The sequence below is a fragment of the Hyperolius riggenbachi genome, chromosome 1, assembly GCF_040937935.1.
Source record: "Hyperolius riggenbachi isolate aHypRig1 chromosome 1, aHypRig1.pri, whole genome shotgun sequence".
Classification (NCBI taxonomy): Eukaryota; Metazoa; Chordata; class Amphibia; order Anura; family Hyperoliidae; genus Hyperolius; species Hyperolius riggenbachi.
Genome location: NC_090646.1, coordinates 491,823,056 through 491,846,718, shown reverse-complemented (window position 1 = coordinate 491,846,718; position 23,663 = coordinate 491,823,056). Strand labels below are relative to the sequence as shown.

Below are 23,663 nucleotides of genomic sequence, written 5' to 3'. Positions count from 1 at the left end.
CCATTAGAAGCCCCGGGTAAGTTCAGCTCATTTTCCCCCGACCCCCCCCCCCCCCCCCCCCCCCTACAGTATCCCTTTAATACTGTCTCTAATGGTTTCTCCGCCCAACTATGCTATCAACCAGAATTAATGGGTTATTGTCAGTTTAAATGTTGTCTTTTTGCTCCTTCATATGTGCCATACACTATTTTCCCTCTGCCTAATGATGCTCCCTTATGGAGAAGCCTTATGATTCCCAGCAATGGACTTTCAAAACCTACTTTGTCCTTTCAAACCTACTTTGTCCTAGCAGAGTCAAGGCTAGAGACTCTGTGTTCAACCTGGCATCTGTTCGACTTCGCAGCTCCCCGCATCACTTCCGGATGACTGGTTATTGGTCTGTGACGTCATTTCCTCGTTGCCTTCCAGTGGGTCCATGATGTGTTCCTCCTTGGCTTGCCAAGCTGATTTCCATGTCTTCCATTAGCTGCAAACACTTTGCTCCTGCCCTTCTCTTTCGCTCTACCACTGCGGTGTCGTCCACTTCTAGCTCTGCCTTCACATGCCAACTATTGCCCGTGCAACCACAGCCAGTATTTCCCTCTCCTTGTGCAACAGCCTCAGGGAGCCACAGCCAAGAATTTCCTCTCCTTGTGCAACAGCCTAGAGGTGGCCATCCACCATACAATTAAAAGATCTAATGTTTCACCAATTCGGTAATTCCGATCGCTTGCCCCGAAAAATCAAGAGCTTTTCTTTTTGATCGAGATTTCCTAGGTTGTTCAACCTCTGTACCTGCTGGCCTGGTGGAATGGTTGTATGCTCTTGCATAACTGACCACTATGTAAAGTCTGCAGATGTCTTATCTATATGCAGTTTATACTTGGCTTTCATTCTTCTTCTCCTAATTCCAACTGAGCCCTAGACCTAAAGCTGCAACTTTGGAATTGTGGCTGAAGCAATGAGAATGATTTATTTCAGCTGAGGAACATCTGAAGTATGCACACGTGTCAGTGTCACTGGCCTCCTCTTAAATGATTTGTCTGGAGGGATTGCTTTGCCTGATGTTGCTTTGCTTTTGTTTTGCACAAACTTCCTTTAAGGTTCCCCCAGCATGGTGCTGCTTGTGCATCTGCCCCCTCCTCTTTCAATAGGGTATATAGTACATGCTACTCACCCGGAAGCTTAATAGCATATCTGTTCAGCAATCAATCCAAAACTGCTGCTTGAAAGGATCTCTAAAGATTATTTCAGACAACAAATTTGGTGTATATATAAAGTCCATGCAAAGCTTAATTTAAGTCTATAAGTGGTACCTAGTACTGACCTAAATGCTTGAATTGAAGGTATTGCACAAAATTTTTATCAGTTGGAAAGATCGTTTGGGACTGTAATGATCTTGTTGGGGAAACCCTGTACTCACACTAGTGATCCCTTATGTACTTACTAAAACCTCTATTGCAGTTCATGCACTGGGATACCTCCTCCTCGTCTCAACTTCGTCGTACCCCACCTCCTGTTCATAGAACAGAAAAGGCTGCTGAGCAGCATGTCTGTACAAGAGTGTTCCTAGAGTTTTATTTCTGGGCAACAATTTAAAGTTTGTACCTAGCTTAACCCTATAACCTAAAGGCGCTTACACATGCACAATGAATGGGGACACCTGCAGAATACAGGAAGTGATGTGCAGTCTTGTGTTAATATGGAAGGGAGGCACACGATGGAGTAACTTCCAGTGGGAGGGGTAAGGGGATAACCAAGCTTGGCTATGTATCCACAAGAAGACGACAGAGGATGGATCAGGGAACTACCAGTGACTCACGATCTGAATAACGATTGTTCCCCTATCCATCTTCTGCCGTAGGTACACACAAGTGCGATACGATTTGCATGCATGCAAATTTAATGCAAACTGCAGTTTGGAATTGGGCCAGTCAAATGACCTTCCTGACAACTTTTATTGGTCCTGTTCCAAGCTGCATTCACTTTGCAATCCATCTGTGTGTATAAGCTGGATAATCAGCCTCTCACTGGCTGTCTCTTCATGCCAGTAGCACAGCGAAACGAAATGCGAGTTTGCCTTCAAGAAGGCAATACTGAACTTCACTAGTTACACAGATCTAATTTGCAGGAAGTGCCATGGGAACTTAATACAGGGGGTGTATTGTATGGTATTTATATACATAGAATAGAGGGCTGTAACAAAATCATGTGAATAGACTGTCTCTGTTCCTTCTGAAGTGTAAACAACTAGATGGAACTATGGGAGCACAGAGAGTGCATGCAGCCCAACTCTGCCTCATTTCTTACTGGTGCTTTTCCAGTGTGTATGGTGGCAACTTGCAATTTCCGTGTGTGTGTGTGTGTGTCTAGACCAGGCATGGGCAAACTTGGCCCTCCATCTGGAACTACAAGTCCCACAATGCATTGCAGGAGCCTGACAGCCACAGTCATAACTCATAAAGGCAAATGCATTGTGGGACTTGTAGTTCCACAACAGCTGGAGGGCCGAGTTTACCCATGCCTGGTCTAGACTCCACCTCTTTTGGCATGGTGTTCTCAAGCATTACAAGAATGAAATTCACCATCTCCTCCTAGCAACAGTTGTTTGCTCTTCTAGAGCCGATGTTAGGTCTTCGGTGTTTCTTCCTGTGCTGTGACACACACCTCTGAAGTCGTCCCGCCACCTCCAGTCTCTTGGAAGCTTTGCCTCACGCCACTGGCAGCAGAATATTTTTTTCACATTACTTTTTGTCACCCTTGGCTATTGTCTGTATCCAGTCTTACATTTTTTTTGCCCCAATTGGGTAATCTAAATAGCCTTTACAGGTAAATAAGAGTATTACAATTAATACAAGAAATTTTTGTATTGAAATGTATGCTGCTAGAAATGGTCCAGTGCAGCAGCTGCTTCATTAGACTGGGTAATTTTCAAGTTGCATGTATTTGTCTATATTGTAATCACCATAAAAAGAGCATTACAACAAACCTGAGGCAGTTTCAAAATAAATCGTTGGTTCTTGCCTAAGAGGGAGGACTCTGAATACTCCAGAGGCTTCCCATGTCCTCATAGCTGCTTCCTACATCCTCCTCGGGGCCATCACCGCTGCCTGTTACCCTCTGGCAGTTTACAGCTATGCTCTTCATCATGTGCAAGAGTGGCTGTACTGTACGTGTGTGAGTAAGGCTGCGCTAGCACAGTTGCGCAGAGCAGCTCGTGTACGAAGAGTAGAGTGGCCACAGATTATCATAGGGTTCTCGGCAGGGGCGGTGTTTTGGAAGAGGACGTGGGAAGCATCAGCTCCCTAACCCTGTCCTCAAGGCCTACCAATAGTACATGTTTTGCAGGAAACCACAAACATTCACAGGTGGGGTAATTGGCGTCTCAGCAGAGCTGATTAACTACCTGTGTGGGTTTCCACAAAACATGCACTATGGGTGGGCCTTAAAGACAGGGTTGGGGAACACTAATCTAGAGGATCCAGAGGCTTCCCTCTTCTTGGGTAAGTATCCATCTTAGAGATCTATCTGTCTGTCTATCTATATATCTATATAATATATTTTCATTTATTTTTTTTCCAAGGCAAACTAGACTTTCACTGGATGGCATTTTCACCCAATAATAATTTTTTCTATGTACATTAATGAGGGAAAGATTAATGTTTAAAAATAAAGTGCTACTGTAGATAAAAGCCACAAGTTGGATTTGGGCAATTCTCCAGTGTATCACAACACTTAAATTATGTTCCTGTCACAATTTATGATGATATTTGATTCTGAAATGACCGTGGGTGTTTGCTACAGAGTGTACTTTTTTTCACTTTGAACTGAGAAAATAATGTAAGTATATTAATGGTAGAAATTGGGTAGAAAAGGTTAATGGAGGAAGGCTAATTAATAAGTCATAATAAAGCGACAAGGTACTGATTGACAACCAGTTTCACATTAAGGCTAGTACACACTAGCAATTTTGATTGGCCAATGATTGGTCAATTTTACCACCTCCATGTAGTATGAGGGCCAAACAGATTTTCTATTCTATGCTGATTATGTAGGTAAATGGTCATACTACATGTAAGTGGTAAAATTGACCAATGATTGGCCTATCAAAATTGCTAGTGTGTACTAGGCTTTAGAGTAAAACGAGGTCTGTTCCCGGATTGGAAGGGAACAGATGGGAACGGAACCAATGTTAACCTATGGATCCATTCACCCCCGTCTGTTCAAACTGTTGAATCCAGCGGAACTGAAACGGAAGCGCTGCATTGGGCGCAATGAGAAAACTGAAGTTTAATAGAAAAATACACTTTGGGGGTCTGGGGGATGTGGAGAAACTGAACGGAAGCAGCGGAACGGAAACGGGGTGGCGACTGATCTGATTGACCGGTGATCAGATCCATTTTCAGGGATCAGTTTTCCACTTTAACGCAATTGTGAGCCGGGCCTTATCGTCCATGTAGACCAGGGGTGGCCAAACTTTTGGCCAAAGGCCATATCGCCGATCTCGATAGTGTTAGGGGGCTGAACTAGTGAAATAAAATACAATTTTTGCTGATAGGTACACTATGAGAATGTGAAATGATGTATGTCAGCGCTCCTCTTCTTCAGACTCTGTACTCAGATGGTTGCCACCTCAGACAACAGGTGGATCTAGCGTTTCGGTATATAGACCAGGCAAACAGCTCTCCAATAAAATTCAGACTCTTTAATCCAGATCAAGATCTTCCAACAAGATGTCCTCTGATAGGTACACTATGCCTATGGCATTTTGCCAAAACCTTTCCATGGGCAACAACCCATATACCCAGTGCAGTTAGCACAGTGGCATCTAATTGGTGCATGTTACGGCAGCTGGCCTACGAATGTAGAGAGCTCCGGGAACACCAGAAATGGCTCGATGGGCCGCATTTGGCCCCCTGGCCGGACTCTGACATGCCTGATGTAGACTGATCCATCCTAGCAGATCTTTACGGATGAAAATGTTGGATGAAAACATGTATGGGATGATGATTATCGCTCCAGGCAGAGCCCTTGTTTGTGGCTAGCTATGCACTTCCAGATCCTCAGTGTTGCTCTTCCGTTAATGATCCGATTGGTGTACAGTCTTTGTACCGTCGTTCTTTTCAAATGTGCCATTTTGCTGTTTAGACATCATTCATGTATCGCACTGTCACTGGGGATCATTCATTTTCTAATGACAGCGGTTTAGCTTTTCTTTTTTTTTTTTTTTTCTTGTTTACCCTTGGAACTCATGAAATCATCCTATAAATGTGTGGTTTGTATAGCTAATAATGCTACTGCTGCTCCATTTTGAAAGCCATTTTATTGTTCGTTCTGGTATCGGTATGACTTGGATAGATGTCAGGTTTTTATTTGTCTGTACAGTAATAGAGTTCATATAGTTTATTAATAACAGATATTTAAAAAATACTTACTGTACTGGTACTCAAGATTTTTTTTTTTTGAGTTTTGGGAGAAAGGCACTTGTGGTACCTCAAAGGGGCCTGTCCTGCTATAGGATCGTTCCTCAACCTCCTGCTGAGCCTGGCAGCCTGCACTTTAACGCACACACATTTTCCAGAGTCTGTGTGGTCTCTTTTGTCCACTCTCCCTGCTACTCAGTGCCCGCCTGTGCCAGCTGCCTCTCTGAGGGGGGGAGGAAAAGAAAAGGAGTAGCGATGTTTTTTTTTTTTTCTTAAATTTTTTTTCTTAAATTTTTTTTCTATTTGCCTGCATCCCATCAGGTGTCAGAACATATTTTTTTTTTTTTTTTTAATTCCTTCATTTACAAATGAGCCCTTGCCTTTCAAATCTATGCCCCCTCCTAAAACAGGAGAGTGGAGAGAAGGGAGGGGATGCTTGCCCCTCTACCTTGTACAAGCAAAATGGGAGGCAGCTCCTGAATAGGAAGAACGCAACAATGGAGCATATGGCAGAGACAGCCTATTGGGCTTTATTAGTGGAGAAGTACAAAATGCAGCCCAATATTCTGTTGATATATTGCGTAAATGCACGCTACTTTGCATTGAACTTTTGAAGGCGGACCCAACAGCTTCTTCTGAGGGATTAGCCAGCTAGGTGATGGACACGATACTAGGCTGTCCCGTGCTGTAACCACTTCATGGGCTTTCACTGTTTGCATTATGTCCTAATACAAAGTGTACTTTTTCTTTACTCCAGCATTTTACTGCAAGCATCTGGGCAGTGCTCTGCAACACAAGTCCTGTAGTGGGGTTAAGCTGTCCATGGAAATAAAGCTGCTCAGAGGCACAGGAAAGATTGCCTGAACCAGCCAATTGTGGTGTGTTGGAACAGATGCAGATTCAAAGTCACCATTCAATCAGATATTTTAATAGAAGACATTTTAGATTCACTAAATGCATGAAATCTAAAGAGAATCTGTTAAGACTAGGGGCATATCTGATGTGTATATTACAATCAAACTATCCATTTGTGTGTAACCCAGGGGAGTAGCGGGCAGTGGCTTCATTTGAGTGATGTTTCCGGTAGCCTTGCACTGCACAGAATAGTACAAAACTAGTGGGGGTAGTGGTCAGATTAATGTTCCATTAGATGTCAGCTGACATCTGACAGAATATTGAGTGGTGCACGTTGGCTCAGAGGTTAACAGTTATATCCGATATTGATGGTTAAACTGATCTAAATTCCAATTGATAGTGTATGTTGGTGTAAGAAAAATCAATTGGACAGGTTAAGGTGGCCATAAACTTGTAGATTGCCACCCAATGGGCTTGATTCACAAAAGCGGGCTAAGTGTTAGCATGCCAATGAAAAGCCGCTTATCACATGCAAACTGCCTCTTCAGGCGCTAATGCGTAAGTTTGCACGCGTAAGTTTAGCGCGCATAAAGATTTATGTGCACTACTTTGCGTGCAAAATCAGCTGCTTCGCGTGCTAAGTAGTGTGATAAGCATACTCTGCACGCGAAGCAGCTGATTTTGCATGCGAAGTAGTGCGCGTAAAACTTTACGCGCGCTAAAATAGCACGCGAACAGTAACAGCTTTGCCATGCAAGCTACTTGGAACCCTAGTTTGCATGTGCAAACCTTTCAGGTGTGCTAACTGTGTTAGCACCCTTTAGTGAATCAAGCCCAATGTAGCAAAAATATAGATGTGATCTGAATCCGATCAGAGAGGGATCTAGTCCTATCACACACATAAGGCATTGACTGTCAATAGATTTCAACATGAAATGAAATCTGTTGAAAATGGATCTAATGCTGGGCATACACAGACAGGAGGGAGGCTTATCAGTCGAGCCTAATGGCTCGATTGATAAGATCCAACCTGTCCGATACCCCGCCGGATTGATACTGCGCTCGATACCGGCGGGGAGAACAATGGGAGAAACGAGCGGGGATCGATCCACGCGCGGACGAGCAGGGATGCACCGGCATCGAGCCAGCTGCTCGATCCGGCGCATAATCTATGCCGTGTATGCCCGGCATAACTCTGTCACCACAGCATTGCACAGCTCGATGAAGCGCAACACTATGGGCTGTCAATCTGCTGCCACACTACCTAGAAGATTTTCTTTTTATCCTATTGATGATTTTCATCGATTTATGACAGAAATCCATGAAACTACAATCGACCGGACTTGCTGGGCATGGCTTTCTGGCAGATTCGATCAGGGTGATAGAATCTGCTGGTAATGGAATGGGAAATCAACCTGTGTGTGTGTGTGGCCACCTTTGGACAACATGTACACTCAATATTTGACTGCAGGGTTGAATAAAAGTTAAGTTCAATAAAAGACAACTAGTTGGGTCTCCAGATCCCTAGTTATGATTACTTTCACCTCTTACTATGCATTGTATACATTGGAGTATGCCACGAGCTTAGTTCCTGGTTGCGTGTCAAGAAGCCATGAAGTTTGAAAGTGGGTTACTATGGTTCTAGTCTACCCCTGGATGCTTCTCAGTGGAAAGGGGGCAGTTGTGCAGTATGCTCCAGTACATACCCTGTGTGGGGGGCGCTAGACTAGGGAAACCTTATACAGGGGCATTGTACAGGTGGCACTATAAAGACAGTTTTCAGGGGGACACCATTATATACAGAGAGCAAGCTGGTTATTTGAAATGGTGCCCAAATTTCCTGAGGGCAAATGAGGTGGAGGCTGGAGAAGCCACCTCACTAGCTATGCAGAGATGGGAGGAACCGTACTTGGCAGCAAGAGGAACTGTGCTTTCCACTGCAAAATAGGTGGAGCATATTGGAATGATGCAGTATTTTGAAAGCCTATTACTTTAGCTACCTGGGGGCAATTTTTATATTTAATACCAATTTGAAAAAAAATCATCAAACTTGATCACCCTTTGGATTGATAAACCACGTGTAACTGAAGGTTTATCAATAGGGCTTGATGGATGGGTATTCTGCATGTTCAATAATAACAAAAATATAGAAGATGTGTATGACATTTTTATGTAGCAGCATGTCTCAGGGTTTGCGGCAGTATCCAGGCCACGAGGGACACGATCTGCGCAGGATAAAAATATTTTGACATTTTGGGCGGGTTTCCTTCCAAAAAATGTACCCAATAGGTTAACTGACCTGGTTGAACTTAAAGTGTACGTTAGAGTGTAAGCCCCATGGGGCCAAAGACATATGTGAAATGTTAACGCTGCATCCTGCACAGTGATTTAGTTTTATGTTACAGTTTAAGCTATCCTGTTTGTGTTAAACTTTTTGTTGTTTTGCAGAACAAGCCTCTTTGGGATTGTTCCTCCTTCATTTTGATTTAGCATTTGTAAACAGCTGACTGGTTGGTTTTTAATGACTGTTCAGTGAGTAGTGCATTCCCTTCCCATAAATCTCTGATTGTCTGGCTATAACCTGGCGGCTGACATGATAGGGTTTGCAGTCATGAATCTGGTCCATTATGCCAGCATTCAGTTAATACTCCCTTCTATTGTGTGTGTGTGTGTGTGTGTGTGTGTGTGTGTGTGTGTGTGTGTGTGTGTGTGTGTGTGTGTGTGTGTGTGTGTGTGTGTGTGTGTGTGTGTGTGTGTGTGTGTGTGTGTGTGCCACCAGCTTTGTATCTTTGAGTATTTCACCATGGTAATGTGCTTTTGATCATGTGTTTCACATCTCCCAAATGCGGATTCTTTCAGCATAGTGTGTTTTCTGTCTTGAGTTGCTCCTCTACATTTATATATCTGCTTTCACTGCCCCTTCCTACGTTTCCCCTCTCCACTCCTCCATCTTGTTGGGCCCCGCAGGCAAGCTTTTGCATATGGTTTAAATTGACTGAGAACCTTGTCAGCTGAACTTTGCTTGACTCTGGGTAGATTTTGCTGTAGCCTGAGCAGCATTCATGCATTCCTGACTTGTGTCGAGCCTTTTGGTTTTGAAGCATAAAGCGCTGTACTTTTTTTTTTTTTTTTTTCTCTTTTTTTTCTTTTTTTTCTCCCCCCCCCCCCTTCTTCTCATTTGTGGTATTGCTGGTAATAATGCAGAACACATTTGCAATAGAAGCCGTTGAGTACAGCTCACAGGATTCAAGACCAAAACACATTTTGAACAGACAGGGAGCATATTGACTAAGTGCATGAAGGATCATATAAGGAAAAATGTGGCTTTTATTGAGAGTTGCAAAGGCTCAATATCTGAAATAAGACTGACTGTGTTACATCTACACATAGAGCATCTGTGAACGTGGCTCTGCAGTGTATCTTTAGCCAGGTATGACCATGACAGAAATGTTTTTCATTCCTTGTCACAAGAGTATTCTCAAGGGTTAGACCTTCTTTTTAGCTAATGATGTGCCTTGAAAGGGTAAATGTGTTGTGATAGTAGCTTTTCATTGACTTCCATCTGGGGAAGACCTATAAAGCTGCAGCTTGTGATTAGGTGTTGCGAGGTACATTTTGATAGAGCACCTGATTTTCTCTGCCTGCTTATTAAGCTTTTTTTTCTATGTGGACATTTTACCTTTCCAAGCCAAGATTACTGTACAGTGCCCAATGTTGGAGGAAGTGGCAACACGGGATTATCCATTATGTAATTGTTTCAACAATCCACTCCAAGGTATAAAGGAAAATACTGGATTGGCGGAAATGGATCGTCCTATACAATTGTCTTAAGACAGGACCACGATAGGAATTAATGCAACTTGTTTCAATGTAACCCAACTTTTAGAATATTTATCATATAGTCTGGACTGGACAGACTGGCTACATATAAATGTACATTTCTCCCAGAGTTAAGGGCACTATAAATTTTCTTCTATGTTGCTCTCTCTAGCAGTAAGTTGTAAAAATCTGGCAGGTTTTAGACTAGTTCATTTCCTCATGGGGATTCTCAGTATTTCTTTATTTTTAACAGCGCTCCCTGTAATTATTTTGGCAGTTGGACTGAGTTTAGTAAGTTCTTTTGAAATTCAAGAAATCCCTGAGAATCTCCCATGAAGACTGTCTATTGGTTTAGTCCAAAATCGGTCAGATTTCTTTACAACCTACTGAATGTGGAAGCGAAATAGGAAAAAGTTATTTACAGTGCATTTTACGCTGGTAGAAATGTATATTTATATGTGCATATTTTAAATTTGACAGTGTTTCACAATAGTTGTCCTTTAATTTGGTTGTTTCTAGCACCTTCACTTTGGGTCAAAGAGCCCCCCACTTGGCTTCCCCCCCCCCCCCCCCCCATTCATGTCTCTGTTTCCTCTCACCCCTCCCATCTGTGCTTTTACCCTGGCAGGTAATCCAGCTATGATGGTGGTGGTTGGCTGTGCCATTACACAAATTTCATGTTTTATTATTAATGTATTCTTCAGGATCTCTACAGCGCCAGCCTTGTCCATGGCGTTGTACAACGAAGAATATAAAATATAGACTGGCAAGACAATGGATTACAGATAGAAGACAATTGAACAGGTCGATAAATGCCTTGTACATGGAAGTGAAAAATTACCACTTTACACAGCAATAATGACACATAAGGGGAAATAGAACTCTGCCCAAATGATCTCACAATCTAAGGAGTTACGGGATAAAACCGGTAGTAGGAGCTGTGTACAAGGTGTTGGTCGGTGGCTAATTAAGCATTTTAGGTAAGACTATACACCCGAAGAGGTGACTTGATAGTAAGTGTAGGTGACTGACAAACTACTGGAGGGCGTTCCAGAAAAAAGGGAAAATCTAAAAAAGTATTTTGTGGGAGACTGGAAAGGAGATAACTAGAGAGGAGAATACTGTCAGTAGAGCAGGTACTATGTAAGGTGTATAGCTGTATCTGGAGACAAGAGGTAACCTGAAAAGAGGCATATGGTGGCTTCTATATTTACAGTATTTCCTTTTTAAACAATTCCAGTTGCTGGCAGTCCTGCAGTTCATTCTGTCATCAGTATCTGAGTCCCAACCCTGAAACAAGCATGCAGCTAATCTAGTCAGATTTTTTTTTTTGTCAGAAACATCTGATTTGCATGCTAAAGTTGCACTCGTATCACACCAGTGGAAACCTTTTCGTGCAATTTTTTTAATCAGATTTGTATGCCTTAGCATTTTGTAATCTGCACGCAATTAGATTAAACACTGATGGTGGAAAACAATTACTGCAAACTGATGCAGGATCATGAACAGTTGCTATGCAAATGTATACAACTTGCAAATGGACCAATCTGTTGATGCACAGGTGGGATTAGACTGGACTATTTTCAAGCTTTGAAAATGAGCATAATCCTGCACCTTCTGTTGGGATTGGCACAGAAAGACATCTTTTGCAAATCCAGCCAGCCTGTAATACAGAATTAACAATACAAAATTTGTTTACGCTCCATGAACAAAACTTTCTGCATTGCAACTTACTTGTTTCACAAATTATACACCACAAACATGAGCTGAACTATGGTTTTAATCATTATTCATACACTGAGGACAGAAACATTCCATCACATAAAGATCTTCCAACATGCTGGACAATCTGTGTGATACTGTAGTTGCTTTCAGAAGTAGGGATTGCTTGTTGCTAACTCCCATATAGTTTCTAAAAACCTGCATCATCGACGGCCATAACTGGCTGATCATAATGTGAGCCAAACTTCATTTTGTAACTGAATCTTCCCCTATGCAAGTGGCTGCAAGATGATGGAGTATCCCATAAGTCACCACTGTTTCACCACAAAGTTTATCTGCTTGTAGAAAGCTGTATTTTGATATGTGATTTAGTTCAGTTTTAAATGGTGCATAACAGTCCTTCTTTAAAGTGTTCCAGTTTTTGGACATGCCCAGAACAATCCACACCTCCATTATATATGATGCTGCATATCTCCCCAACCATGCCTAATACAAATTCCAAATATAGAGGGTTGGGAGGTGTCAGCCCTGGCCACTTCTGTATCAAATTGCAGAGCTCCAGCAGTGCTTATTCACATATCACATATGAACCAGTTAGGACTCTGGAATTTGCTATGGCAATACCACAGCTTTGCTTTTGTAGGAGCTATTGTTGCAGAGATCGTGGCTCAAATTTTATGATTTTAGGATGCATCTTCACTGTGATACTGAAGACCTCCCATAAGAGGTGACTGTCTCGGCTTCAGGGAGACAGGGACTTGGGGGGGATTTCAAACACACTGTTGAAATTATGAGTCCCATGGACCCTCCAGGGTGTCTTTCAACAACTGCACAAGCTGACAACAATCCCCCTACGCATGTGCATCAGGGCCCGCTGTTGGGATGGTCAGAACATTTCCATGGAATGCCGGTTTCCGATCGGAAATGGGCTTACCGCAGTGGAAATCGGCATGCGTAAATCGGTATTTCTGTGTGATTACCATAACTCTGAAATTTTAGCTCTATCACAGAACTCTGAAGCATTGGACCAATCAGAGAATGCTAAATTTTTCAGCGGAAATTGGATTTTAGGCAAATCATAGGATTTCAAAAGTATTGGACTGATCAGAGAATGTAGTTTACCGTGGTTGCCAAACGGAAATGAGGTTTCTGCATGATGGCGTATGGCTGCAAAAAATAGCGGATTCCGCAATTTTTTTATTTCTATACTTGACTAACATTTATTGACCGACAAAATTAATATTCTTTGTAAATGTGCTTGAATTGGAAAATCTGATTTCCGCTGAATCGGAAAGTCACTTTTTAAAAGTGATTTTTTTTTTTCCTGAATCGGAAACCTGCATTTCCGACCAACCCTATCCTGTGTATTGTACAGCGCTGCGTAGTATGTTGGCATGTATAAATCCAATAAATAACCCTAGCCACTGTATAGACTTTACTGTTGATACAGGCAATATAGGTCCACTTTAAAGGGAACCTAAACTGAGAAGGATATGTATTTTTCCTTTTAAAATACCAGTTGCCTGACTCTCCTGCTGATCCTGTGTCTCTAATGCTGGGCATACACGGCATTTCCAGTCCTTATCAGGCGTATGCCTAGCATAATACTTTTAGCCACATCCCCTCAACAAGCATGCAGATCAGGTGCTCTGACTGAAGTCAGACTGGATTAGCTGCATGCTTGTTTCAGGTGTGTGATTCAATCATTACTGCAGCCAAATAGATCAGTAGGACTGCCAAGCAACTGGTATTGATTAAAAGAAAACATCCATATCCCTCTCCGTTAAGGTTCCCTTTAAGATGTCCTAAGATAGAGCTTTGATCAATAGGGAAATATATTTGCATCTTTTACTTCCCTTTTAAGACACATGCATGTCAACCCAAGTATGTACAATATGTTCCTGTAATGCACATATACTGAAACAATCTAAGGCTTGGAACCCACTGGCAGCACTTTTCTAAGCGCTTGCGATTTGTAAAACTTTTTTTTTTTTTTTTTTTTTTTTTAGAAAAATCACATCCCGAGCACATAGCATTACATTGGCTAGAGCTTTTCAAATCACGACCACTTAGAAAAGCTCTGCTAGTGGGTCCCAGGCCTAACGTGTAGTGAACCCCATTGTAAAAAAAGTCTTTATCCACTGTATATACAGTTTTTTGATTTGAGTATTTCTATCTTTTTAAAGGCTTTTTTTTCTAATGTAAACAATGCCAGAGGCAAACTTTTATTTTAAACCCAGTAATAAGGGTAGATTTGCCTTATTGGTTAAAGTCTGGTATTTTAAATAGTACACCAACACTGTTTAATCTTTTAATGACCGCTTGCGATGGTCTACTCCATGTCAATTTAATTTTTTGTTTGTTTGTTTCCTTAGGCAGAGCATACTGAATGAAAAGGAGGAAATGGATCTGCCAAACCATGCCAAACAACTGCTGTTTCAGCTGAATCAGCAACGAGCCAAAGGTTTCCTGTGTGACGTCATTATCGTGGTGGAAAATGCCCTGTTTCGAGCTCACAAGAACATCCTTGCCGCCAGCAGCATGTACTTTAAGTCTCTTGTTCTGCATGACAACCTGATCAATCTGGATACGGATATGGTAAATCCAGCCATTTTCCGTCAGATTTTAGACTTTATCTACACTGGTAAACTCTTAACATCTGACCAGCCAGGAGAGCAGAACTTCAATGCTCTCCTCACTGCAGCAAGCTACCTCCAGCTCCATGACTTGGCAACACTTTGCAGGAAGAAGCTCAAGCGTGCAGGGAAGCCATTTGTTGGAAAACTTGGCTTACCCAGCTTAGGCCGGGTTGGAAGAAGTCACAGGCTTTCTGCTCCCTCACTTGCCCATATGCGATTCTCTGGTTCCTCAGATGACAAGGGCTCTAATTCAAATGAGCTCTCTAGTACTGCAGGGCAAGAGGAAGATGTGTTCATTAACAACTCTAACCAGGAAAATAGCCACGCTTTAAATCGAGGTACAGGGAGCAACAACAGCCTCCATAATAGCATTAATGGGAGTGACCATGAGTTAGGCCTTGATCTTTCCAAGAAAAGCCCGTCCCTACCTGCACAAGAAGAGAATGTACAAACAGATAGTCATGCAGGTTCTCCCCAATCTGCCTCAGCATCTGTAGCCAACAGTGCCTCATACGAAGAATCCGCCCTCCTAAAAAGAGACAGTGAACCAATGGAAGTGGAGGAAAACCACTCAGAATCCGGGCCAAAGAAAATCCTTCGCCACTGTTCCCGTAAAAAGGAGTGGGACAGGAAAGAAGGGGAAATGTCTCCAGAGGGAGGAGGAGAGCCTATACCCAATGGAGTTATTGTTGGGCCTATGTCAAAGGAACGACATTCAGGAGGAGGCTATGCTTCAGAACAGAGTTTCCAGTGTAAAGAGGAAGTGGAAAATGGCAAAGATAACAGTGAAGAGAGTGGGCATAGTGAGAATGAGAGTGAACATCCTAGTGCCAACTATGTTTACCGACAAGATGGTTTTGAGACTGTGCCATTTGGAGACAACCTATATGTTTGTATCCCTTGTGGAAAGGGATTTCCTAATTCAGAGCAACTGAATGCCCACGTGGAAACGCACACCGAAGAGGAGCTATATATCAAAGAGGAAGATTCCTACTGCAAAGAGGAAGCAGAGGATCTCTCCACTCCCAACACTACCTTTCCAAATGAATCACGGCCATTCAAGTGCTCTGTGTGTGAGAGAAGCTACAAAGATCCAGCCACTCTACGGCAACATGAGAAAACTCACTGGCTGACCCGTCCTTTCCCCTGTAACATCTGTGGCAAAATGTTCACACAGCGAGGAACCATGACCCGTCATATGAGAAGTCACTTAGGCCTCAAACCATTTGCTTGTGACGAGTGTGGAATGCGCTTTACCAGGCAATATCGACTGACCGAGCACATGCGTGTCCACTCAGGGGAAAAGCCCTATGAATGTCAGCTCTGCGGGGGAAAGTTTACCCAGCAGCGCAATCTGATTAGCCACCTGCGTATGCACACCTCCCCATCATAAACCAAAGACTCTTACGACATCCTAAGAATGTGCTTCTCTTGTGCACACAAACACACACAAACCAATTTACCTTCCTGATGACTTGCTGCTTTAAGGGTACCTGTTTTCCAGTTAGGTTGTATCAGCGATGGTAGAAACGGGGTTTAATGCCTCACTTGAGCTTTAACGTGTAATGAATGATGACAGCATTTCAACTTATGGTACAGAGAAAGCCAACTATGTCATCTCCAGTTTGTTCAATGAAGAGTAAATTACATCCTTGTTACTTTTCAGCTCTGCATCATCAGCACCTGTACAAAGACTTCAAAAGACCCTCTTGCCAAGGATTGGCTGTTGTGATGCTCACAGATTTACCACTTTCTCTTGTGAGCGTTACCATCCTGGTAATTTAGCAGCCAGGATCACATTGGATGTGAAGGTGTTTTGGCGTAGGGGGCATTTGGTGAAGTATTACTGGAGGCATGTTATAAAGCATCCTGTGATGGTCACTCCTTTCTACATCCTGACCCTGCCTACATCAGTCCAGCCTTAAGAGGTGCTGGCCTCCTAGTTGTATCCATGAATGAAAACCAAGAAAACCTCACAACTCCCTCTCCTGGTTTACCACTATGGGCATCTGGATAGGTTCCTGCCAAGTTGCCCCTTTCTTACACCCATGAGTAGATGGCTGAAGGAGGGCTGGCACTTTTTCTGGGGCTCTTGGTATCCCGTGGCTGTGAATTCTTTGCATGTTCCCTCTTGGTATCTTTCTTATTTCTGAAAGCCCTTTTTCCATAGACTGGAAACTAACATTGCCCAACAGTTGCACCCATGTGAGCCAGTGGGAGGGAGGTCCTTTCTTCTTTGTTTTGCCTCCCTCTATTGTTTCTGTCAGTAATAGGTACTTGTCTCAGTGCTGGGCTGTGGGAGACTGTCTGAATAACATTTTGAATCTGTGAATTTTTGAACTGGAAGTTTAGGGTTAATATTTTGGGGTGATGGGTTAGGATTTTTTCTTTTCACTACTCAAGTTTTACATTTTATTGAGCTTCTCGTGTAAAAAAAAGAAAATGAGCTCAGGAACAGACACATCGTAACTCTTTTCTGGCCTACCGAGGGCACCCAGTGCTTTGTTACAATGCACAATGTCCCACTAATATGACCCAAAAAGTGTTAATTCATAGGAGGTTGCCATTATCTCCACCCTACACACCTCCAAAATATAGGAAAATAATATACTCTTTACTGCCAGACTGGCTTTCAGTTGTAGCCTATCTGTTAGGAAAGAAATTTCTAACTATGTTGCTGTTTATGGTGACTTGTCACCTACTAGGTACTCCTGTGTGTATGTATGTGTGCGTGTGTCAGCCTGTTTTGGCTGTGTTGTAGCTACATGTAAGGTGGAAGGATGCGATGGACTGGTCATATTTGCTACCTCTTGAACTCTTGACAAATGAGATGCTTGTACTAAGAAGCTTCTGCATAGATTTTTTTTTTTCCTTTCATGTAAGTAAATGTATAAAGTTAGAACATTTAAATTAAATGGGAAGCATTCACGACAGAAGACTGTCAGGAATTTGCCATACTCTACGTGTTACGGCTACAAAATCGATCCAAAAATGAACGGTATCCAAAGAAATACAATCCGAAATATACCAAAATAATTACCAAAACCTTCCCCAATGTAGAACCAACGTCTTGCAGTGGAGGTCTGGGATTATCTGGCAACTGTGATTATTTGGCCTCCTAATATCACGTGTAAATGATGGCCAGCAGTTGTTAGAAGCATTTCAGAATCACAGCTTTCCAAATATCCAACGTGACAATGGCAATGCCAGAGTTTTCAGCGTTTACATTTTTATTTTTATTTTTTTTATTTTAAGACCAAAAATATTAAACTAAAGAACCTAAATAAGTGAGTCAGATTAAGCTGCAGATAATTACCTGTCCTTTTTTTATGCTATACAAAAAGTTCAGTCCTATGACACAAGCTAATATATTAAAATGGAAAATATATTTAAATGAGGTTTGAAAGTATAGTGAGCTTCCCTGATGTGCCAGTAATGGGCTATGTCAACTAGAGTTAACGTGGCCATAATTACTCTTGGTTATCTTCATTGGTTTATGTGACGCCCTCATTCCTTGCTGGGATATCTGTATATTGGCCTTGTGTAGTTGATCTAATCATGCAGATTTGCTTTACCTTTCATGCATTCCCCCTCCCATTGCAATGGAACTGCGTTTGTACAGCCTCGGCCAAGTGATGTCACCCCAGGAATTGGGACCCAATCCACATCCGGTCACGTCCATCTTGGAGGCTTTAGGGGCTAATGACCTCTGTGTTGGGACTACGTATGTATAATTCTTGTATAAGACTGGCTAAACTTGGCCATGTAAACTGGGACTCCAGGTATAGCCCTAATCATAAATATTTAACTCTTGCATGTGTGATAAAAAAAAAAGTTTAAAATCACCTTACACTCATCTGTAAAATAGCAGTCATGTGTCAGCTAAAGGTCTCTCCTACTGCCTTAGCCCATAAACCTCCTAAGGTCACGTTCACAGTGGTGAAGTGAAACGGCAGCTTTGTAACACGGTTTACTGCTCTGCAATGCACCACCTATGTGACATTCACAGTGTGGCTGCAAGCAGTGCATCACTGATAAAACGTGTGCATTAACAATAGAAGTGAAGTATACTTTTCATTGACTGTATGTTTCACTGTACCCGACGCAATGCGAGCATAACATGTGGCTCTGCTGTTCCGATCTGTTGCGTTGCTGTTGTCACAGGTACTGTGAACATGGCCTTATATAACAATGGAATGTCTAAGCCCCATAGCAAACTCCCTAATAATCTTAGAACCTTGGGTAATTCATACCTGTTTATTATTTACAACAGAAATCCGCATCACGTGGTCCCTCCGGCCAATCAGCGGCCGCCAGTGCAGTGAATATTAAGTAGCCATGTGCGCGGCTACTGTAGCAGCATCTCCCCGCCTCCTCTCACCCCCCCACTGCGCATGTGCAAACAGTCTAACGCGGCTATAGCCGCTCTAACGCCGTAGCATGCTGCACTTTCCGAACAACGTGCAGCGTTACATGTAACGCAACGTGGGCTGTGTGAACAGCCCACTTGTGTTACATTGCTGTGCGTTGGGGGAACGTTACAGGCGCACTAACGTGCGCCTGTAACGTCTTAGTGTGTAAGCAGCCTTAATTTTAGGGGAGCACACAGGCAATTTTGCAGAGAATGATACCCTGTGGACAGGACCATCACTAACCAATGGTACGTTGTAACAAAAGATCACACAGAGTCTGTCAAACTCTCAAATACTTATCTTGCCTAGTTATAGGACTGAACTTTTTAAAAGTGTTTCTACTTAAAGGACTTACGAGGGGAAAAACGGAAATAACGATCAATACCTGTATGTATTGGTGTTCCCTTCCATTCCGTGCAATTTCTATAACTGTATTGAGACCCAGGCCGCATCCTGACCCCACACTACGGGTTGTGCTAGATTTTCCCACATAAGATGGCCGCCAGAATTGCCGCAGCTGTGCAGTCCGCATAGATACGAGTGCGGAAGCGCAGCTTTAGTGCCTTTTCCAGCCACGTGACATCCCACAGGCGGAGCAAGAACGGGGCTGGATGAGGCACTAAAGCTGCGCATCCGCGGCCATCTTGTGTGGGGAAAGCTAGCACGACACGTGGCATGGGGTCGGGATGCGGCCTGGGTCTGAATACAGTTACAGAAACTGAGCGGAATGGAAGGGAGGGTGCGGATGGTGTCCTCCATAGAACAATACACACAGGTATTGTCCTTTATTTCCGTTTTTTTCACCTCGTACGTCCTTTAAGTGGAAACAGAAGGTTTGCAATTTGGAGAAATAAGTTGCTCCTTAACAGATATTCCGTCATTCCTACATGACTTTAAAATAGAGCTGAATATCACACTTTCTGTTGAATGTACCCTCCAGTGACCCAACAAAGGAATCAAGAAACCAAATTGTTTTTGTAATTAAAATGTTTAAATAATACTGAATAAGGTACTCCCTATATGTCCCTAAATTTGATCATCTACTATAACATAGTGGACTCTAAGAGGCAGCAGTTTGCCTCTCGGGCAGCTGTAAATGCTTTAGAGCAAAATCGTTTAAAACCAATACGCTAGCTATGATTGAGGGAGATTTTATCATAGTTTTTTCAAAACCAAAAACTGTATTTTTCTTGATTGTTCAGTTTTATTAAACAAAATAAAAGGAATAACCTAATTTGCAGTCCACCAGCAACACGACTGCAAGCCGCACCTTTACCCATCCCATACACGTGAAAATGAATATCTTGACTCCCAGAAATTTTTGCTTTTGACAAACAATTTTTTTGTGTATATTTTTTTTTCTCAGCACTTAATGTCGACACAAAGTCTGTGTATAGTTGAGCATTGTACCTTTTTTTTCTTTTTGTTTGTTTGTTTTTTTTGTTAGCTGTGTAGGTTTATGTACTACAGAAATGAATTGATGGAATGCATTTCCAAACTGTGACAACATTGACAATATTTCTCAAACTTCAGGGACTGGCTACCTCCGGGCACCAAACTTTCAGCCACATTTCTATGACATAGTATTGTATCTAACATTTTTTCTGTATTTTATGAAAAAAAAAAGCAAAACACTAGTTTCATATAAAAGCAACTTTTAAGAGTTTGGGGACCTGGGTGGCGGGATGGGAGGGGCAGGGGCTATATTCTGCATATGAGAACTCTGTAGGTGGTTAATAAAACAAAAACACAGCAACTTCACATTGTAAGAAATGGTAGACAATGCGAAAATACATGCTGAGTTCCGGATTTTTTGTTTTGTTTTCGGAAGTAACAGGAAACCATTTTTTAAACTTGTAAACAATAAACAAGGATGTATTATAAAGCTGAAAAATGAAAAGGAAAAAATAGCTTCTACCCAAATCCATAAACTATTTTTTAAACCAAAGCACATTTTGAAGAAACCAACTGGGCTCAAAAAAAGAGAAAAAAAAACTAAAAAAATGGACTATTTATATTTATCTCATTGTTTACATAACTCTTTACAGTTTCAGACCTCAGCAACAGACCAGCCAAAACTAATTCCATATTTTCTATGGGTAATTAGTGACCTCATTGCTTTCATGTTTGGAAGTCCTGTTTTATTCATAGGGTGGGGAAGGCCAATGTGAACAAGACACTGGGAATTTAACTCTTGACATGCTTGTGGTTAACACACACTTTTTTTTTTCTTTCTCGATAGGGTGCTGGAAACCCTACATACATGTATAAACAATTTCACTTGCTGAACTCACCGTTATACAGACTGCAATGTTTTATTCACTTAAAGGCAAATAGCACAGAATGGCTTTAAAGTATGAGTAAAGATATTATATATATATATATAGGGATTGTCAACTGTTTATGAGCAATCATCCCACTTGTACATTTTTGGCAAAAAGTAACAGGATTGCATGTTTTCCCATTTTGTTACTTATTTATTTTTTAGTAACAAAAATATATTTAACAAATTAATATGAATGGATAACTTTTTTTTTTTTTCCTTTATAGCAAAGATTAGAAAAGTCTGTAATGAATAGTTAGATTTGTGTTCTGTAAAGTAAGAGTTTTTTTTTACTAGAGCAGTAAAGACACTTTTCTGCTTACAAAAATGTCAGGACAACCAGTAGGTAGTGATGCAATGAAACATTCATTTGTACTGTTTCATATACAGTATTCCAAATTCAAAAATAAAATGTATTCAGTAGTTCAAGCAATAGAACACATTTTGGGAATAAACATGCTTCTTGTTTAAAGTGCAACTCCAGTCAAAACTATTTTTCATATTTTTGATAGAGCAGAAAAGAGTTATTATGGTTAACTGTTGTTTTTTTGGGTGGTTTACCGTTCTTGCTACAGCAGAATCTCATTATTGTAAACTCTGATATAATAAACATCTGGCTATAGTAAGCTCAGTCCCATTCCTGACCATGTGTCTAAAAAAAAAAAAAAAAAAGTATAACTAATTTTGATTTAGTAAACCACTTGGCCAGGTGCCTTGAAGTTTACTATAAAGGGATTCTACTGTATTACCCTATTGAGGATATTGTCCATCACACCAAGAGAGAGAGAGACTCCAACAGTAGTGTTTGTCAGTCGAGTTAAAGATTAACGAAGTAGTGATGGCGCATCAGTGAAAGTGAAATCTGAGTAAAGACTGCCATACACTGGTCGATTGCCACCAGATCGACCAGCAGATAGATCCCTCTGTGATCGAAACTGATCAAAGAGAGATCTATTGGCTGCCTACACTGCAAACAGATTTTGAATTGCTTTCACCATGAAACCGATTCACAATCTGCATAGCTACTGCCCCCCGCCCCCCCATACATTACCTGATCAGGCTGGCGTGAGTCCCCCGGTCTCTGCTTTCTCTTCTCCGCTCTGGGCTCCAGCTTCACTTTACTTCCTGTCGGGGGAGGTTTAAACAGTAGAGGGTGCTCTACTGTTTAAACTTCCCCCGACAGGAAGTTAGTGAAGCTAGCTGGAGCCCAGCGTGGAGAAGGGACAGGGGACACGCGCTGGTGGAACAGGTAATGTATTGCCACTATCGTCGGTCGTCGGATATTCGAACACCGCTACTGACGCACTCCCGACCCGCCAGCGATCGCGCGAAATCTTCCGCGCGGACAGATCAACGGGAACGATTGATTTCGGATGGAAATTGATCGTTCGGTCAGTGCGCAACGATTTCACAGCAGATGCAATCACCATGATTAAATCTGCTGTATATCGGCGGGAAATTGTGTAAGTGTATGGGCCCCTTAAGTTTCATCTTATATTTTGGTGTGAAAATACAACTAGTGAGAATAATTGGCTTAATGTATGTTGTTGCTGACAAGTTATTGTGGGATGTGCACTCCTACTTTATCTTTAATGGCAGGTGGCATTATCACATCACATCATTATTGGTGGGTGAGGACGTAGGTGAAGTTGTTCTTTAAAATGTTTATTGCTGCCTGTGTTTCAGTGGGAGAGGTTCCCCGCTTTCTTGCACCTTAGTAGGGGCACACACAGCAATGACAACCTTAGCAGAGTCCTGACCTGTTACTGATTTCTCCTACTCCCTCGTTCTTTCATTTAGTGCTTCTCTGTTGCAGAAATTTCCCATCTGGGAAGTTTCCAGCAGGGACATGAACAACAAAATTGTGTCTGAGATTCAACACTCTTCTCTGCTCCATCTAGAGTTCCTCATCAATAAAAAAACTCCCATGCATTAAGTGTAACCTTATTAGTCCAATACACCTGCATTCATTTGCAAGACTAATCCAGAATGAACAACCGCTCCCACGTGCTGCAGTTATATCAATTTGAATGGATTATATCAATTGTTGGCTTTGTTTTACCCATAGATAATATGCTATTCGTTTTGTCTGGTCTTCAATAACTAATCAAAGATGGTGCAGACTTTTGTAGTGTTCGTATTGTTTCACTATGTATGTGCAGTTCTGAATGTATTTATTTCACATACCCTGTGGGCAGCAGCACATGGGCAGGCTGGTTACTCATACTTACCTGCTTGTTAATAAATGTATTGGTGGAGGCTCTTCTGGAAGGGCTCAGTCAAAGCTGCCACGCAGGGCTAAAATCCTTTTTTTGTCGCAGGACCTGGAACACAAGGCACCTGTGGCAGGTTAATGGTTCGGACTAAAGGATTTCGGAGAAAGCAAACAAACCAATTATCCTCAGAGACTCAACAAATAGCCATAAATCACCAAGCAGTACTTTCTGTAGTTCTTCTGTTTCATACTGGATACAGTTTTGTTATTTTTGTT

At 42.0% G+C, this 23,663-nt stretch overlaps 1 protein-coding gene across 1 annotated transcript in view; it reads left to right on the top strand.

Moving 5' to 3' along the window:
* The window catches only part of HIC2 (HIC ZBTB transcriptional repressor 2), a 67,304-nt gene extending 48,091 nt beyond the window's left edge, over positions 1-19,213 (top strand). The window contains exon 2 of the mRNA XM_068271565.1: positions 14,174-19,213. Coding sequence (XP_068127666.1) covers positions 14,202-15,830 — 1,629 coding nt within the window. The 5' untranslated portion in view covers positions 14,174-14,201 and the 3' untranslated portion in view covers positions 15,831-19,213. The remainder of the gene's footprint in view (positions 1-14,173) is intronic.
* The last annotated feature ends 4,450 nt before the right edge of the window (positions 19,214-23,663 follow it).